The sequence below is a fragment of the Fringilla coelebs genome (genome assembly GCF_963513975.1).
Source record: "Fringilla coelebs genome assembly, chromosome: 5".
NCBI lineage: Eukaryota > Metazoa > Chordata > Aves > Passeriformes > Fringillidae > Fringilla > Fringilla coelebs.
Genome location: NC_140033.1, coordinates 68,878,952 through 68,898,754, shown reverse-complemented (window position 1 = coordinate 68,898,754; position 19,803 = coordinate 68,878,952). Strand labels below are relative to the sequence as shown.

At 45.0% G+C, this 19,803-nt stretch overlaps 1 protein-coding gene across 3 annotated transcripts; it reads left to right on the top strand.

The window, feature by feature from the left end:
- Positions 1 to 4,089: 4,089 nt before the first annotated feature.
- LOC311153880 (aldo-keto reductase family 1 member B7-like) lies at positions 4,090 to 19,122 on the top strand (the record flags this gene model as incomplete). 3 transcript variants are annotated; one of them, XM_084205966.1, is made up of 10 exons in its annotated part: positions 4,090 to 4,155; positions 4,507 to 4,674; positions 5,659 to 5,775; positions 6,929 to 7,006; positions 7,624 to 7,746; positions 8,212 to 8,318; positions 8,470 to 8,551; positions 9,538 to 9,621; positions 10,383 to 10,465; positions 17,796 to 19,122. In XM_084205966.1, the coding sequence occupies 10 exons, from the start codon at positions 4,090 to 4,092 to the stop codon at positions 17,836 to 17,838; spliced, it is 951 nt and encodes a 316-aa protein (XP_084062092.1). The 3 variants fall into 3 exon arrangements, with proteins under 3 accessions (XP_084062092.1, XP_084062091.1, XP_084062090.1); XM_084205965.1 differs by lacking the exon at positions 17,796 to 19,122 and adding an exon at positions 10,914 to 10,956; XM_084205964.1 differs by lacking the exons at positions 4,090 to 4,155; positions 4,507 to 4,674; positions 5,659 to 5,775; ... (4 more) ...; positions 9,538 to 9,621; positions 10,383 to 10,465 and adding exons at positions 12,854 to 12,971; positions 13,053 to 13,220; positions 13,525 to 13,641; ... (4 more) ...; positions 16,595 to 16,678; positions 16,958 to 17,040.
- Positions 19,123 to 19,803: the final 681 nt, after the last annotated feature.

Here is a 19,803-nt window from a genome sequence, read left to right as displayed (position 1 = left end):
TGGACCTTCCACATCCCCACTAAATGTTCAGATTGCCCACGGGTCCTGCCATGTGACACGAGAAACACCACATGAGGTTCTGCTCTCGTATTTACAAAACCTGAGTAACTCAGTCAGCTAAAACAATCTGGCTCCCCTGTTGTGTACGAGTTCACGTTATAAAGCAATTTCTATTCAGCTCTAACTGTACAGATTCCACACTGGTATTTTTCATGTTGTTCCTAATCAAGATGAATTCACCGGTTTTACTGCGTGCTTCATTTTGTTTTGTTTTTCAAGCATGAGGAAAATATTTCCAACACTTTTCAAAACTTTTGTGTTTTTTCAAAGGGAAAACATGTCTCTTCCTCCACCCTTAGGACATTCAAAGAATCCCTTTCCTTGTCAAAACCAGGCATGGATTACTGCTGAAACTTGAAAGGAAGCATGAAAATATTTTTCCATGAGAACAGGAGCCTCTACTTGGCAAGAAAAATAGTCAACTGTTTTCTAAAGTGATGAGCTTTGGAAAACCTACAGTCTGCATATAGGAGAAAGGAAAATCCCATTCCTGTGATAACCATGCCTACCAACACAACTGGACAGGAATGTAGGTCTGGGATGGGCAAATTTTCCATTTATAGATGAGATGGGTTTGGATGCTGGCCATGGTGCTCTTCCTATTTAATTGAGGTTGCCTATCCCCTCATTGCAAAGCCCATTCTCCCACAGAAACAACTAAGAAGGTTTGGTCTGTGCTGATGCTTTGGTACCTGCTCTTTTTACGGGGCTTGACCTAGAGAAAATCAAGCAAAGTATTTGCCAGTCCCACATTAATCCACCTCTCCAGTCTGTGATCAGAAGGTTTCTTTTTACAAGTTAAAGAAAAGACACAAAAGACACTGAAATGTTTCTGCTTCCACAGCAACCAGTCCTGGCCTGTGCAAGGAAGTTGCAGTTTAATTAAACCATTTCAAAAGCTGATGCTGTTAAATTAATGAGAAGTCTTTAGGAGGATGAATGTTATTTTGCTGGACTAGTTTCTACTGTTTTAACTGAAGTGGTGAAGAAGGGATTTAAGCTAAATCAATACACAACATACTTCAACTGATATGTGTCCAAAAAAGGCATTTGCATCAGCATAATGAAACAGTGCAAGATTTTCATGTAGACAAGACTCAGAAGAAAATGTAACTGTATTATTCTTTGGGAATATCATGAACATGCCTTGTTTTGCCCTTGTCTGCTGTCAACACCTCCTCCACTGCCTCCAGGGGTCTGCTCCCCACTGCCTGACAGTTTTATTAACTATATCTTCCTGTCCTGTTTACCCTCAGGTACCCACTTGCTGGCAAGTTACACTTCTCTTTATCACCAAACCACCACCTCATTTGATGTAGTTCTCAAGAATTGTAGCTTCCTGCAGTTCTGCTAAGTTAAAAGGTTCCTCTTCAGGGTAATTTCAACTTGATGTTCCCCAGATTTTCCCCTTTCCTCTATTTGTAGCAGTAAAAGTTACTCCAGCTTCAGAACACAATTGGCTGGGTTTTTCTCAGAACCCAAAAGATATTGTTTCAGTCTTCTGAAACAACTTCTGGTGTGCCCAGTGCTGTGGAAAGGTCAGACTGTGACTACTCCTTCTGGAAAGCCCATCTTGCTCCAGAGGGTGACACACAGTGAGTAAGAAAAAGTATAAAAAAGGCCATTTTGAGCAGCTCAGCTTTGCATGATATCCCAGCACCTCTTGAGCTCACTGGTTTACACTACAGAGTGGGGAATGTCCTTGAGAAGAAGAAAAAGGTCAATCCTTCTTCTTTATATTCTTGGTTTGTCCCCCAGAGGCCAGCATGGCCAGGCCAACACTGGGATGCAGAGCTGAGGAATTTTCTCTGCCCATCTTGCTGAGCCACCACCGCTGCTGCACTGTGAGCTGCACAGGAGATCTCTGGGGATGAGGCACTGGGAAACAGTGCTGAAATCACAACATGCAGCCATTCTGAGCACACCAGGGCCAACATGCACAATAGGTTAGACAGAGTTTGGTACTGCACTGGCAGAACAAAGAGCTGGCACTGTTGGCAGACATTTTAACAAATGGCTCATTCCCACCCAGTTGAATCCATGGCAAACTTCCCAATGGAAGCAGCCCCTGGCTGTAAATGTGCAGTTAACAACCCAGGTCTGTGCAGCACTCTGCCTCCCACCAGCTGCACAGTCCCCACAGACAGCTGCAGTCAAAACCAAGCTGGAGCTGTTGAGCACAGCAGAGTGCTCCCAGCTGTAGTAAATCCAGCCATACTATATTTTAGATAGTCCTCCTGCTTCTCCTTGGACATAAATTTTGAAGGTAAGTGCCTTGTTAACAGCAGGGAGAAAACAAAGACTTGATTTCCTCTCCATGTCCATAACAACACTTAAAAGCACAAGTTTGGGAACATCTTTGAGACAGAGTGGTGAGTTGAAGCAGGGGACTGTCTCATACATTTAGGTGCAAAAGACAGCAGGGAAAAGGAAATTCTTTTTTTGTGTCTTTAATTTAAGGATCAGACAATTCAGAAAATTGGTGATAACTGGCTAATTTCCTCTTTAAACCCACGTTTTTAACTTTTGAGTCCCTACCACAAAATTTTCAAGTCTATTTATTACAAATGTGAGCCACCTTTGGTTTTTTTCTTCTTATACTTTTTTAGGAAAAGAAGCAGAGGAAGAGAGACCTTCCAACTTCTCATTATTACAAAATCTAAGGAATACAATACCCAATTCAATCTGCTGAGTCAAAACTGAAGAAATGCAAAAGCTGTGGCCGCACACAAGTTTAACTCTGCCCCCGTGTGTGCAAACATTAAAACACATCCATCCACCCTGGATCCTGCTCTGGTTTTGTGCTAAAGGGTGTGTTAGCTTGTGCCAGTAATAAATATGGCATTCCAAATGACCATGAAGCTACAGGACACCTTTTCTCTTCTACAGTCACATGTCATTGCATTATTAAACTCCTTTATGACTGCACTGGCTGCTGAAAAAACAAGCAATAGTGAAATGCCTGATGCCCACAATAATAAAATAAGAAGAAGAAAAGAAAAAAAGAAAAGGCAGTTCTGGAATTTTTCCAGAGGGATGATCCTGTTAAGACTGGGGAAAAACAGGGACTTAATTTTACTTCTCACATTTGGCACGCATGCCCTGTGTGAACTTCCCTGTTCTACTCTGTGCCTCACCTTTCAGCCTGAAGGGTGGTTACCAGCATCTTTGGAGAGGATGAAAAGGAACTCCCTCCTCTGCAACCTCACACTGAGGTTTCTCCAGCATCAGCACACAAGGTGACAAGACCCTGTCAAGGGGAGACCAGCCCAGGCCACCAGCACTGTGGTGGGGATATGCTGCTCCAGCCAAGGGCTCAGCCCACACTCACACACCCAGCAGTGAGGGAGCAGCTCCGGGAGCGAGGGGACTCTGCATCACACCCTGCCCTGGGACTGGGCAGGAAGGAACCCTGGGCACTTTCACTGCATGAACCCTGGGCACTTTCACTGCATGAACCCTGGGCACTTTCACTGCATGAAACCTGGGCACTTTCACTGCATGAGCCCTGGGCACTTTCACTGCATGAGCCCTGGGCACTTTCACTGCATGAAACCTGGGCACTTTCACTGCATGAGCCCTGGGCACTTTCACTGCATGAAACCTTCTCTCTCAGGAAATCTCTGGGGGGAACTGCAGCAGGATGTCAGTACACCTCAGCACATGGCACAGGAGAGACACAGGGACAGGACAGGGCACCACAGAAGCTGATCCCAGCAGAAACACCAGCCTGATCAGGACACACCTGCCCTCAACCCTTATCTTTTGATAAGGGAAAAGTCCGCAGGGCGCACCGCTGCCCTGCCCCAAGTAAATCACCTCGCCAATTTTTAATTGATTCCAGCTTTCACATTAACCTTTGTGAGCTGAGTGTACAAGGGAAAAGCCACAGCCTTTTTTGCTGCATATGGGCGGACCCAGAGCACCAGTGAGGCCCCAGCATCGTCCCCTGCCCTGGCCAGTGACCACTGTTAAACCAGACAGGCAAGAGGCAGCTGTGGTGAGGCAAGCAGGAGGGAGTGCAGGACCATGGCAGCCTACGTGCAGCTAAACACTTCTGCCAAGATGCCCCTCGTGGGGCTGGGCACCTGGAAGGTAAGAGAGAGTAAACCACCTGTACTGCAGAGCTCCCAAAAAACTGCAGTGCCCCTGGTCCAGCTCTGGAGAGCTGTCCTGGTGCCTTGTGCTTTGCTCTGCCTGGCTGTTGGGCTGAGAATGAGTTGGAGTGGAACAGCAGATAAATGGCTGGAGGTTGATTTCCAACCCTGGAGTCCATGTTTATCACTGCAAGAAATAGTGTTCTGTAAAGGAAAAAAAAAAAACACCAACCTGGATTGGGCGGGGGGGTTGCTTTCCCTAACATGGTTTCCTGATTTTATTTTGCTGTAATACAGGTCTTTAACAAGCACTCTTTTGAGATTCTTAATATTTATGCATTTTTTCCAGTCTGCAGCTGGGCAGGTAAAAGCTGCAGTGATGGCTGCCATCGATGCTGGGTACCGCCACTTTGACTGTGCCTATGCCTACCTGAATGAGAGTGAGGTTGGGGAAGGGATCCAGCAGAAAATCAAGGAAGGTGTTGTGAAAAGAGAAGATCTTTTTGTTGTCAGCAAGGTAAGGATCCAATGATCCTGCAGCCTGGAGCACAGCTGAGGGAATGCTTTGTGTGGAGTATTTTCCTAGCAGGAAGGTAAGTAATAATGGAGACAAACTTTATTGCTGTAGGATAAAGCAAATCAGAACAGCATTCAGGTCACTCCTGACACAAGGCTTACAGCTTCACCCCATCCTGCAGGGAGAATTAGGAAGGATACACTGTGTCTGCATCCTGCTGTGACCCAGCACTCCTGGGGAATGGATTGATTCCCGCAAAAGAAGGGAAGCAGGAAAAGGCAGAGGGAACCAGGTAGCCCCAAGGAAGGTAGTGATGCAGAGGTCAGACACCACACAGAGTCATTAGCAGCTTGCTAATGACACCCTGCTGATGCTAAAGCACAGCAGAGCACACAGGCTGTCACTGCCTGCTGTTTGTTCCAGCCGCGGGCTCAGAGCATTGCCAAAGGTGTGTCCCTGCCGTGGGAGGAGTCGTTCTGGGCACCTTGGGACACTGTAATCAGTTCAGCACGTGTCCCAGGGAAGGTGGGGTTGGTGGCTTTTCTTTCTTGTTACAAAAATCAGGCTTCTTAGCTGGAATCTTGAGTTGCTTCTTATCTAAGTAAAGGTTGGTGCCAACCACTCTTTGTGGCTTGTTTTATAATTTCTTGGTATAAGACTGCCTGCTACACTCAGTGCAGAGTTCTGTGTGTGCTCAGGAACAATACTCAGCACTGCCTCTGAAAGCCCCCTGCTGCCAAGGCAGGCCCTGGGGAAAAGGGGTAGCACAAACGATGGGTGAACTCATGGCACCAGAGACCAGCACTGACACTGCCCCCAGAGTCACAGGCCAGGCCCAGCCCAGAGCTTGCCACATCTGAAGAGCACTAGGCTGGTCTCATTCCACACCATCTTCCAAAGAACAGGGAGCATTCCTGTGCTGTGCAGGAGAGCACCCAAGAGCATTAACCAGGAGCTCACAGTCTGTCCTGGCTTTGTCTCCAGCTGTGGTGCACCTTTCATGAGAAGCCTCTTGTGAAGGGAGCCTGCCAGAAGAGTCTTGCCAAGCTGAAATTGGATTACCTGGATCTCTACCTCATCCACTGGCCTTTTGGCTACAAGGTACAGTAGCAGCGGGTCTCATTCCTGGGAGAGCTCCTCAGAAGAGCCAGGAGCCCTTGCAGCACCCCTGCTGCTCCAGAAAGAGACCATGCCTGCTGTACCAGCACTGCCCCAGTGCTGCCCACCCTGCCCTGCTGTGCCCCTGATCTCTGCCCCAGAGCACTGCCTTCTCAGCGTCCTCTGCCCTCCTGATAATGGAGAGGCAGCCCCAGCAACAAGGTCAGCCCTCTGGCTGCAAGCAAAAGCTGTGCCTCTTTCCCTTTCCTGTACAAACCCAAGGAGTGCTCTGCTGAAAGAAAAGTCCCTGGGACAGAGGGGTGCAGTTGGCTGCCTGACAGGAATTCTTTCCTCTGCAGGTTGCAGAATCACACGGTGCAAAGAAACACTTCCATTTCCCATTTGTCTCTTTGATCACCAAACCCTTAATACAGTACAGATTGAGCTGATCTTGCCTGCAGGAGCCTTAGTTTTGTTTCACAGACTTTGGATTTCAAGAAGATACCTATCAAAATCTCTATTCTCCCTTATGCTTTTCAGCTCAACTCCATTCCTCCAATATTGTTTTATTTAGCTTTATGTGGACGAAGCTGTCAAGTGAAACTGCACAATATTGTGCAAATTTAGATAATTCCAATAACTCAAAATGCTTTGGCCATACTGTCAGTTACAGGCTGTTCTAAACTATCTAACACAGCAATTTCAACAGTGAGCCTCCCCATGGGACGTGTCAGCAGATGCACTCCAGTATAAATGTCTGTGTTCACAGGGCCAAAGTCAATCCTCCACAGAGCTTTCTAAAAACACCTAAAGAAAGTGTTACTTGAACAATACTTGAAGTGAACTCATGTAAGACTCCAGAATATTGTTCTATAAGTTAACCATTGTTCTATAAGTTAACCACTTCCCTGCATGCACTTTATGGATCACTATTTCAGAGGGTCCAGCAGAAACACCTGTCTTTATTGGGACAGTAGATGACAAAAATGCATGAGCTAAGAAATGACTGAAGAACTAGTTAAGTTATGGTGAGAATTACTTGATTTTTTTAAATGCAGTATTAGCTTTAGCTCCTTACATCCCTGTTGTGATTTTACACAGCTAATATCTCAGCAGAGATTATTTCAAGCCTTTTCTCTCTCTCTCACTCTAACAGGCTGGAGAGGAATTGTTTCCTAAAGATGACAAAGGCATGGCCATACCCAGCAACAGTGATCTTCTACGGACATGGGAGGTAAGTTCAGGCAGAGGAATGTTCTCTGTCCTAATCAGTCTTCCCCATGCTTCCATTACCTTCAGCAGCCATAAAACTGTTGTCATGTTCACACAAAATTAACTGGAAGGAACATAAGGCAGTAGAAAATAGCTTTTCATAATGGCTGTGCTTAATCCTTCCCTGGTTATTCCTGTTCTCTGAGTGTCTTACTTGACTGGAGCTGCACAAGCACTTCCAGTGGAGCTGCATACGAGACTGAAGGTAGAAAAAGTTCACTGTGGAACAATGCACCACAGTTCTTGTGCCTTTCTTGAGTTGCTCAAACAAATTTCACAGAAATAAAGCAATCTGGCCTATAATGTGTGGGACAGCCCTCCAATGCTTGCACAACAGTGGATTACTGAGTATCATCATTCTTCTCCTCATGCAACTCAGTGTGAATTTCTACATGCTCAGGAAATGAGAATTTGTGCTTGGGTGAGATGGCATTAATGTGCCAGCACCTGTTTTTCCCTCAGAGAACTTTGCAACTTTAAATAGCTCTTTTGTGCTGCTCATGGTGGGAAACAAGTCACATTAGGAAGAACATCATCATGAGCTGCCTTGCACACTGGATGATGATTTTGCTATTTTAGGCCATGGAGGAGCTGGTGGATGCTGGCCTAGTAAAAGCCATTGGTGTCTCCAACTTCAACCATGAGCAGATTGAAAGAATCTTGAACAAGCCAGGACTGAAGCACAAGCCTGCAAATGTCCAGGTGAGCTGCAAAGTGACTGCAGGTGACTGGATTTGTGGGATTATAAAGATCCATTTACAGTGGAATGAGGAGATGGGAAAAGGGTGAACAGAGAAGAGACAGCATTTACTTTAGATCCCTCTCAAAGAAAATTTCAGAGTACACCACTTAGATACTCCTTTTTTTATTTGTATCACTTTGCTCAACCACTGTTTAAGGATGTTGGAGAAGTTCCCTGAAAACAGCCTTTCTGGAATAATGAAGAACCCAGAGAGGAGCTTTGTGAAACCCCTTCCTCCCAGCAAAAACTGTATAAGCAGTTTGTATCAAAATAGGTGTTTTAATACTAAGGATGGGTATTATCATGCAAGCCACTGTCAAATTAGGGAAAAAAGCAGCTTCTGAATAGACTAGGAGATAATTTATGGAGCACAATAATATTGCAGCAGTTCTGCCAGTGTCAGACTCTTTGTTTTGTGTTGGCAGATTGAATCTCATCCATACCTCACCCAGGAGAAGCTGATCAAGTACTGTCAGTCCAAAGGGCTGGCTGTGACTGCATACTGTCCCCTTGGCTCTCCTGACAGACCATGGTAAATTTGCTTTGCGATCTGCCAGGGAGATGGTGGGGGTTATTCTGGAAGCCCTGAGACTACACATACACCATTCATTTCTAATTTAAACACAGACTCTAGCTGTACTGAATCTTTCTGTTCTTGCCACTGATTTATTTTCTCTGTGCAGGGCTAAGCCTGGGGATCCTTCCCTTCTGGATGATCCCAAGATCAAAGAGATTGCAGCCAAGCACAACAAAACCCCAGCACAGGTGGGTACTCCTTCCCAAGGTAGGAAAACAGAGCTCCAGAAAGGGTAGAACCTCTATCCCTTCCCCATGAATTGTGGCACTCCTCTGATTTTTCCCTAACAATGCCGATGTTTTTATTATATTACCTCCAGGACACACTATTAACTCTTTGGCCATCAAAAAGATTCTTGACCACCTTCAGATGTCACTTCCCCTCTATAGTAATCACAGGCAACCCCCAAGGCAGGAAATGATTGGTATCTGACTTTAAGGCTTTGGAATGCTGAACACTTGTTTTATTAAATATCATATTCAATAATATCTTATACATTATATTAATTATATTATATTATCTCTTATGTCATCTCTTATCATATATCATATATCATATATATTTATCTTATATCTTTCTCTTTTCTCTTATATCATATACATGATATATAATATATATTCTATATCATATACATTCTATCATATGTATTATATTAATACTACAAAGGATATTTAGGAATACTATAGAAAACTCATTACTGTCTCCTGACAGCTTGGACTTGATAGCCTAATTGACATAAACAATTCTACTAGAATCTAATCAAGTAATCACTTCGGGTAAACAATCTCTAGAACACATTCTACATGAGTACAGACATGGGAGTAGTAAATGAGATAAGAATTGTTTTGATCATTTTCTCTGCTTCTCTCACAGCTTCTTTCTGTTCAGAGGGCATGTGAATACCACACCTCTCTCAAGTCCTTTTGCAAAGAATGTAAACCTTTTACAGACTGCTAAAATCCCAGGTGGAAACAAAAGGAATTGACTGGCCCAAACCTGGATGGGAAGGGAGGTTTCCTGTGAGGCTCCACTCCTTCTCTCTTTGCCCTCCAGGCACTGCAGCCTGGACTGCAGGGCCAGGGATGATTTGAAATGCAGCTCTGCAGAAGTGGGGATAGCTCAGGGAAAACAGCTGTTGAAACAGGAGGAGGGATTCAGTTGTCTCTTCTTGCAGGTTCTCCTTCGCTTCCAGATCCAGAGAAATGTGATTGCCATTCCCAAATCCGTCACCCCACAGCGCATTGTGGAGAACTTCCAGGTGAGGGATCAGGAGTGAGCAGGGGCTGCCCTCAGGGATGGCTTGGATCCTTTATCACCCTTGCCATGGGCTCCTGCAGCAAGTGGGCTGGGCATCTTCCTTCTTCCTGCTGAACTACACTTTACTAAGTGTTAAACCAGGCCTGCTTCTTGAGAGTTTAATCAGCAATCCTTACATGATATCATTCCCTGTTCCATGGCTTGTGGATGGATGAGTGTGGTGTTTGTGAGGGCTCCCAGGAAGAGGGAATAGATGAATCTGACTCCATGTTCTCAGAAGGCTGATTTATTATTATATTGTATTGTATTACATGCTAGACTAAAACTATACTAAAGAAAGAGAGAGGATACATCAGAAGGCTTTACAAGAATGAATAATAAAAACTCGTGACTGACTCCTCAGAGTCCGACACAGCTAGACTGCAATTGGTCATTAGTTAAAAACAAATCACATGTTTGGATAAACCATCTCCAAATCATATTTCAGAGCAGCAAAAAAGAGTGAAGCTTCCCAACTGAAGAAATACTGGCAAAGGGATTTTTCAGAAAATATCATGGTGACAGCTTGCTTGGAATCCCCACACCGGAACATGCCAGAAACATCTTATCTAGAATCAGCAATGTTCATAAAATAATCCCTTCTGTCCATAAAACAAGTTGTGCTTCATAATTCAGTGAAGATGGATTCTCCAGTGTGGAGCTGCTCTTGTATTTCTCTTAGGTTTGTTCCAAGAAGTGATTTCCACTTGTATCTCTAATTAGGTGTTTGACTTTGAACTGACTAAAGAGGAGATGGCAACTATTCTGTCCTTCAACAGAAACTGGAGGATCTGTGAAATGAACGTGTAAGTGATGCTGGTGCTTGTTTTCTTCTAAATCTTAAATTCTGAATATTCTTTACAAGGAATTTTGTGTCACACCTTCTAGGTAACATGAAATTCTATTTTTTAAAATATCATGCCAACTCAAACTCCAACTGGTTTATCCCAAAAAAATAACATTTTCAGGAGAGGCCTTAATATTTTCATTTTAAAAACAAAACAAAATTTAAACCAAACGACATTCTAATTTTTAATTCTTAGTTTTCAGGAAACTCTCTTGAATTAGAAAAAAATGGGATGTTCAACTCATCTCTGTGTGTATTAGAGAAAGGAGAACATGTATCTCCACGTATTCTTGCTGTAACTCAGTGATGCAGATCTTCCCTTGGTGGCCCTTCCATGCACACAACGTATCTCTACATCACATTTAGATCATGGGTGAAAATAACATTGTCACTTTCATTTCTTTCAGATCCAAAAATCTCAAGGAATACCCTTTCCATGCAGAATACTGAAGGTGCTTGTAACATGGCCTTCACCAGACCTCTGGTGCCATCTGCCCTGGTGCTGCCAGTGAAGACATGGGATGTTTATCCCACAACATTTGGGGTTTTTGGAAGAAGGAAAGAGTATTTTCTACAGCACCACTATTCTCTGGTTGCCTTCAGTCTTGCATCAGCAGAAACCAGATGTTGACAAACACACCCCACAGATCCACTATTTCATCAGACGTGTCTGCATTTTAAATAAAATTAACTTTAAAATGCAAAAACCTAATTGGTGGAAAGGTTTCTGTCTACTGTAGGAAAAACCCAAAACCCCCATACTCAGAGATGCACAGAGGGGTGGGTTGCAGTCACCTGCACTGTGGGGACACAGATCCTGCCTGGCACACTCAGCATTTTTCCCTGCCATCCCTCAGAACCCACCTTGTCCCCCCCTCACCAGCCACAGCCCTGTTTTTAATAGACAAATACAAGAATTATCACAGATCTTGCAAAAAAACCTCTTGAGAAGGCACAGAGAGATTGGTGGGACCTCAGAGGATGCTCCTGGCTTGATCTGAACTCAATGCAAGAAAGAGGCCAGTGTCTTAAAATCAGATTAAATCTCTACCCCCTGTTTTATTCCTGCCTTAACAAGCATCTGGAAGTTGAACCAATGCACACCATTTAGCAATGTAAACATTCTGTTCCAACATATACTCTATTTTCAAAGGCCCTGCCATCATCTGACAGCCCCAGCCACACCTCAAGGACAGAAACAAGCGTCACCTCCGGGGGATTGGCACAGTCTGGGCAAGGCAAACAAAGCAAAACACAAAACCTTCTGCCCAAAATCCTCTCTTAAAACACCGAGGTGTCTCTCACAGCATACCTTGGGCAGAACATTAGTTCACAGAGGAAAGTAGAGAAAGAGCAAATGGCATTTCTCGGCCCTGCTCTCCTGTGTGGTTAAACTGCAACACCACATCCTGCAGAGGACAGCTGACAGCACTGCCAGAAACCTGGGGGAAGATTAAAGGGAAAACTAATTATCTTGTCTGCCTTCAGTTAAATGAAGCAGAAAAATCTTGGCCTCTCTGCTGTGGGAGAGGCATCCAGAGAAACAGACACCATTGTACATATTTCAGATTTATGTTTGTACCTGAAGGAATTCTCCAAGCACAAGCAAACAGCAAAGCCTCCCAAGCAGCCCTGACAGGCTATTATGGAGCACTCGGAGGATCCTGCTGATCAATTAATTTCTTTTTCATTGCACTTTCAACACCCCATCCGCACAGCGTATTTTGCCTCTCCGAAATTGAAAAGTCAGTTGAAAAGTGAAATTAAAAGGCCGCCCGCCGTTTATTTCTACACTTGTGTGTTTCCTTCTGAAATACGGTCTGCACCTCCCTAAAGGCACAGGACAACGTGATCGCTGTGATATTCGCTGAAAACAGCGTCTTCAGTAGTTTTGAAACTAAAACACGCTTTCTCTCAGCATTTAGAAGGAAGCGATTTGTACTGATCGTTTCCGAAATGACTCGCAAACTCACCCCAAAGTGAAACTGTTTGTGCCATGTTGGTGTCACTCTCAGGGGACCCAGCGGGCGTCACGACACCCGGGGACATGGCACAAGGAGGGTGCGCACGGACAGCCCGTGGCACAGGGACAGGAGCTGATCCCTGCAGGATCCGGGCCGGGTCACCCCTACACTCAGCCCTTATCCTTCCGTAAGGAATTTCACCCTTCTCACGGGGGAACGCCCGGAGCGCGCCGAGCTCCCTCCCACACGGACTCCCTCCCACACAGGCTCCTCCCTCACTGCATCCCCCATGGCCGCCCAGCGGGCTCCATCCGCTGCTGATTGGCTGGCGCGGCGGGCTCGCGCAGAGCGGGGGCGCTGATTGGCTGGCGCGGCGGGCTCGCGCGGAGCGGCGGCGCTGATTGGTTGGCGCGACGAGGGGCAAACATGGCAGGCATGGCGGGGTGCGTGCGGCTCGGGGCCGCCGCCAGCGCGCCCCTCATGGGGCTGGGCACATGGAAGGTGAGGCGGGAACCGCGCTGCGGCACGGGGCAGCACCTGAGAATCCCTCAGCGAGACCTGTCCTGCCCTTTTTCCCTCTAGTCCCCCCCAGGGAAGGTGACAGCTGCGGTGATGGCTGCCATCGATGCCGGGTATCGCCACTTCGACTGCGCCCATGTGTACCAGAATGAGAAGGAAGTTGGGGAAGGGATCCAGCAGAAAATCAAGGAAGGTGTTGTGAAACGGGAGGATCTCTTCGTGGTCAGTAAGGTATGGATCAGATGGTCATGGATTATGGACACCTGTTTTACCGGCTGTTTTTACTGTAGGAATATTTAATACAGTTAAACGCCCTAGCACTGCAGAAGTTTGCAGTGTAAATGAGTTAATTCCTGGTACCCTTCTCTTGTTTGCTGTGCTGCCGCACAGCCCAGCCTCGCTGCGTGTGAAGAGCACTGGGCAGGCCTCATTCCCCAGCTCATTCCCGGGAACAGGGAGCATTCCTGTGCTGTGCAGGAGAGCACTGCAGAGCTTTCACCCAGGAGCTCACAGCCTGCCCTGTTTCTGTCTCCAGCTGTGGTCCACCTTTCACGAGAAGCCTCTGGTGAAGGGAGCCTGCCAGAAGACTCTTGCAGACCTGAAGCTGGATTACCTGGACCTCTATCTTGTCCACTGGCCTTTTGGCTTCAAGGTACAGTAGCAGCAATGCCCTTAACTTTGTTTCTTGTGCCTGGCTTAACAGCCAAACAATTGTTCTGGATGACAAAGACAATTACATGCTGTTATCTGGGCCAGCACTGCTCTGGTGCTCAGCTTGACCCTGTGTGGCTCAGGCTCTTGGTCTCTGCTCCAGAGGCACTTTTGATCCTGGGAATGATGGCCTGAAAACCAGAGAAACCAGAGGCAGCTCTCCCAGCTCCATGCAAAAGAAAGGCTGCTTTCCTTTTCTCTTGCAAATCCAGTGTGTGTTCATCTCAAAATCACCCCTTGTGGGAACAGGATTGCCTTCTGCTGCTTCTCTGCAATTTTCCCTTGTATGCTACAGAATCAGAGAGCAAAAGAAAGCATTTCTGTTTTCCATCTCTCTCTTTAATCACCATGTCCTTAATGCAGTACAGACCGAGCTGGCCTTGCCTGTAGAAGCCTTAGTGTAGTTCCACTGAGACAGGAATGTAAAAGGTGAAATTTCTGTGAGAGTGTTTAGGAGTTGATGTCTGAGTTTGAATATGTCTAGTCACAGCCTTTCTATTCTCCTGCAGTCTGATCCCTCCCCATTCTGCAGTTGCCTTTGAGATGCTCATGTTTTTTGCATGCTTTATTTTAACTTTACATGAACAGAGCCATGAAGATGAAACTGAATCATGGTGACAGCAACAAACAGCTGCTAAAGACAGTTCAGTCTTGGCATCTTTTCACAGCTTGTACACAAAGGCTCTTTCAGCTTTCCTAGTGTTGGTGGCTTTGCACTGAGTGTTCTCATGGAGGAGCTATCAGTGCACACAACAGCTCTTTTCTGTAAATCTGGTGTTGTGTAGACCAAAGTGTTGATGTTTGCAAGAACAAAACTGTTCTTGCTAAGTGGGAACTAAAGAACAGCCCCTGAAGGGAGCACATGTGAGACTGGAGGCTGCAACTCTGACTGGTTTGTTTCCCTGTGGGTGTTTGGGTGAGCCATCACTTCCAGGGGTCCAGCAGAAAAACCTGTTCTACTGGGAATGGTCACTGGCAAAAATGCCTTAAATTCCTTCCACTTCTCAGGAAGGAATGTCTGAGTGTAGACAAGAATCAGCACTCTTGCACTAGAAGTTTAAGATATTGTGGTTGTGAGCACTCAAGTGGATTTGTCAAGAGATTTTTCAAGCACTTTCTCTGTCACTGACAGGCAGGAGAGGACCTGTTCCCTGTAGATGACAAAGGCATGGCTATCCCCAGCAACACAGATATCCTGCAGACGTGGGAGGTGAGTTCATGCTGAGTGAAAGAGTCTCATGTCTTGTCCTCAGCAGTGGTGTTGGCTTCAGCAGCTGCAGAATGTTCAGCCATGGATGCAGAATTAGTTGGAAAGAACTCAGAGAAGCACACGGTTTTAAAAATGTGCTTTTAAAAACGTGCTTTCCATGAAGACAAACAGATCATGTCAGGAAAAATGTGTTCAGTCATGTCTCACCCACTGCATGCTGACTGTGCTCCCCTTTCTGCCAGGCCATGGAGGAGCTGGTGGATGCTGGCCTGGTAAAAGCCATTGGAATCTCCAACTTCAACCGTGAGCAGATTGAAAGAATCTTGAACAAGCCAGGACTGAAGCACAAACCTGCAAATAATCAGGTGAGCTGCAAAGTGACTGCAGGGGAATGTTTCTCAGGGATTATAAAGTTCTGATTAGAGTTGAATGAGGGGTGGAAAAAGGGAGAACAAAGTAGACAAAGCATGTACTTTAAATCCCTCTCTCTGGACGTTTCTTCATACAAACAGAGCCAGAATATTTCCTTTTTGTCTCATCTTGAACGACTAACTCAGTTAGCTGAACCACTAACTTTGGAGTGTTTGCCTAAGAACCATTCTCTCTGGAGGCATGAGGGATCATTCTGACATAATGATTGACTCTTATAAAGCCTCTCAGGAAAAAATCCAAAAAGCACATAAAGACTCAGTATAAAAGTTGGTGACCAATAGAATTATAGTCTTGAATTGTCATACAGGCCACCTGCAGGGTGGGGTGAAGGCAACCTCTAATTAGCAAATCAGGACTCAGAAAAACCTCTGGAGCAGGGAAAACTACGTTAGTTTTACAGCTCTCACTTTATGCTTCTGTGTTGGCAGATTGAGTCCCATCCATACCTTTCCCAGGAGAAGCTGATTGACTACTGCCACTCCAAAGGGATCACTGTGACAGCATACTGTCCCCTTGGACGTCCTGATGGGTAATTTCCAAGTGGGTGCATGTGATTTATGACTAACTGAGTAATGGTGCAGGTGTATGTATATTTTTTTTTCTTTTTTAATTAATGGGGCTAGATAGAATCTTTCTGAAGTGGTTCTGTGTTGTTTCATCCTTTTCTCCCCCATTTTGTCTAGTTCTAAGCCAGAGGCACCTTCCCTTCTGGATGATCCCAAGATCAAGGAGATTGCAGCCAAGCACAGCAAAACCCCAGCACAGGTGGGTAGGTGCCAGACAGTGGATACCCCTTCCTGTAACACAGTAATTTAGGAAACTGTCTGAAGAGAAGGAACAGCCTCTGTGGTGCTACCTGTGAACAATGCTGCTTTTTTGTCTTGTTAACAAGCAGTGCAGGCTGTGCATTCTGTGGCCTGCAAGATATGCTACTACTAAGTCTGGCCATCAGTCAAGAAAATATTCTTGATTCATCTTCAGTTGTCACTTCTCAAATCTTTTGAAGAATCGAAAACCTTGTATATAGTGCAAAACTTCTGGGTGCTAAGGAAAGGAATTGACTGGCCCAAAGCCAGAATGGGAAAGAGACCTTCCATGGGGGCTTCCACCCCTTCCTTCTTTGCCCTCCAGGCACTGCAGCCTGGACTGCAGGGCCAGGGATGATTTGAAATGCAGCTCTGCAGAAGTGGGGATAGCTCAAGGAGAACAGCTGTTGGAACAGGAGGAGGGATTCAGTTGTCTCTTCTTGCAGGTTCTCCTTCGCTTCCAGATCCAGAGAAATGTGATTGCCATTCCCAAATCTGTCACCCCACAGCGCATTGTGGAGAACTTCCAGGTGAGGGATCAGGAGTGAGCAGGGGCTGCCCTCAGGGATGGCTTGGGTCCTTTATCACCTTTGCCATGGGCTCCTGCAGCAAGTGGGCTGGGCTTTTGTTTCTTCCCTCTGCCAGTAGAGTCTGGAAAATCCAAAGATATTTCTTTTCCTTTCTGTGTCTCATGAATCCATCACTTGTACCCAGCATCCTTTCTCATATGAACTTCTTTAATCTTGTGAATCTTGCTTCTGATTTGATTTGTTCAAAGAAGTTAAATCCAGCTGGTTTTCTCTTTTTAGGTGTTTGACTTTGAACTGACTAAAGAGGAGATGGCCACCCTTCTTAGCTTAAACAGAAACTGGAGGATCTGTGCAATGGTCACGTAAGTGACAGTTTGTGTCCTTCGGACTCTTACATTTTCAATGATGTTTATTCTGATCTCACAGGAACTGATATAGCTGTATAAATAACTATATAGCTATTTATACCAGCTATATAGCTGTATACCAGCTATATAGCTGGTATAAATTTGGTATATTTTGAAATCTGAAATAATTTGGGGGATGAAGCATCTGTTGTTATACTTCCACTTTACTGACTGAAAGGCAAGGATAAGTAATGCTGTGTATTCATTGTGAATCCATTCTCCAGGAAACTTTGTATGCCTGGAATTCCAAAATGAGAGTTCTAACTGATAACTTTGGCAGTTTTAAACTTAGGGTAATTTTTTTCTGTGGGGTGTTATAAATTGATGTCAGCTCTTACACAGGTGGTTGTGGTGGGGAATGACCATCTGTTGTGCAGTATAAAGCACAGCTGCTTGCAGATATGCACCAAGACAGGAAGTGTTGGCTGCAAGGCCACAGAAGCTGCTGCTGTCTCTGTAAGCAGTGTGAATTTTAACTCTGTATCTACAAAGTAACTTGGTCCCACCACTGTTCAGTGCCTGAAATATAGCAAAAAGGCTGGAACTTGTTGGTCCTGTAGGCTGTTTCTATATTATCAAGTCTCTTATTAAGTTCACTCTGCAGTTACTCAGTTCAGAGCCTCTTTTGAAGGCTCCTCTGTACACCCACTGTTGTTCTTTATAGCAATTATTTTATCCCTGAGTAATCTTTCCTCTTTCATTTCCTCCAGGTGCAAAAATCTTAAGGAGTACCCTTTCAACGCAGAATACTGAAGATATTTTTTTTTTCCTGCTCTCTCTCAGGCCTCCAGGGTCTAATGAGCTTCTACCATTGCCTCAAATTGTGCACTATGTAGCTGACACACTGTATCCCTCCTCCCAGCAAAGGCACAGGATATGTGTTCAGTGATTTTGGGTTTTCTTCTTTGGTGGAAGGAAATTATACAGTTGTTCTGAAGAACAAAATGTGAGCTATGATAATTCTCATTACATGAGTGTCTCTGCATGGCTGAAATAGCAAAGGAGAAAACACAAGAGGGAACTAGCAACTGATTTTTATCTACTGTTTTGCATCAGCACCACTTAAGGCTGCAGGGCTAAGGATATGTAAGTGCAGGAGAAAAATCCATCCTATATAATCACATAATCACTGCCTGAAGGTAAAAGACAAAAGTAACTTCTAGAGTACAGCCCAAAGCTTTCTGGGAGATAAGAATAAATGAGAGAAGTGTCCAGACCTATAGATGAATAACAACTCATACTGGGCCTTATTTCAATCCCTTTTTTACAGGCTGAAACTAGACAGAGATTGATGTTCAATTTCATTCTTGACCAAAATAAAAATATTTGAATTACTGCTTGTTTGGAAGTTCTATTCTAATATTAAAATGAACAAACCAAGAAGCTTGCATTAACAATGTAATTGGAAATAATCATCCCTAATCATTCCCATGGAGCCTGCTGGAGGTGAGCCTGGCAGTGCTAGGATAGCTGGGAGGTGCTGTGACAGTGTGGCAGTTCAGGTGTCCATGTGTGCCTCGGGCTGGTGGGCACAGGGCACCTGCAGAACATCTGCATTCTGATCCATAACATCCACATCAGAACAAGCTGTGGGCTCTCACAAAGGCGTGTGAGCTTTGAGCTGTGTCTTGAAACACTGAGTGGTCAATAGACTTCCTTGAGGACAAGATTATTAGCAAAAAATTGCATTTGTGAAGGTTAATAGTGTTACTGTCATATTTTCTGAAAAATCTCTTTGCCCAGGATTCTTCTCCTGGGAAGCTGAGAAGCCTCAGAGAAAAAGGAAAACAATATTAGCTCATTTGCTTCTCCTCTGTTTTTCCGCTTTGGAATGTGGTTGGAGATTGTTTATCCAACATGTGAATGGTTTTTACTTATTAGCCAATGACAGCCAAGCTGTGTCAGACTCTGGAGAGAGAGTCACAAGTTTTTCATTGTATCTTCTGGCCTTCTGTCTGTATCCTTTCTCTGTTCTTTAGTATAGTTTAGTATAGCATTCTTTAATATAATATAGATCATAGAATAATAAATCAGCCTTCTAAGAAAATGGAGTCAAATTCATCATTCCTCCCTTCAACAGGGGTCTCAGAAAATACCACATTAATAGTCTTGGGGCCCAGTGCTGACTGACTCAGTGCTCGTGCTGTACTACTGTTTAACTCAGTGTGCAGTGGGTGGATACACTTAGACAAGCTTGAGCTACTTGCACTGTACATCACTGGGTTGTAGGGGTGACTGCATGGATGAAAGGTGCTTGACAGATGGCAGAAAGGCTGAGAGACTGAATGTCACAGCAGCATCAAGAACTTGCTGTGATTAAGAGTTAAAATAACTGGATATAATGGACCATGACTGACCACTTGGGGCAGACAAGAAGTGTGGGAGGAGTTTTGGTAAATGTGGTGTGAAAGTGCCAGGAGAACAATAAGTGGAAGTTCTGGAAAGCTCTGTGGTGAAAGTGTGGACTGCTCTGGCTGCCAGGCTGTGCTGACATCAATCTAGCTTTACAAGCCCTCAATAAACAAACTGTGGGGAAACATGACTACACCCATGTAGATACCCAAAATGATGAGAACATGAGGTGTAAGAGCATGTGTTAGTGCTGAGCCACTGCCCAGAGCCTGACACAGATCAGGGTTGAGTGCTGGATTTCTCCCAGGTGAGGCCACCCTGACTCACTGGAGCATTTTATGAGGGGCACACACTACTCTACATTGT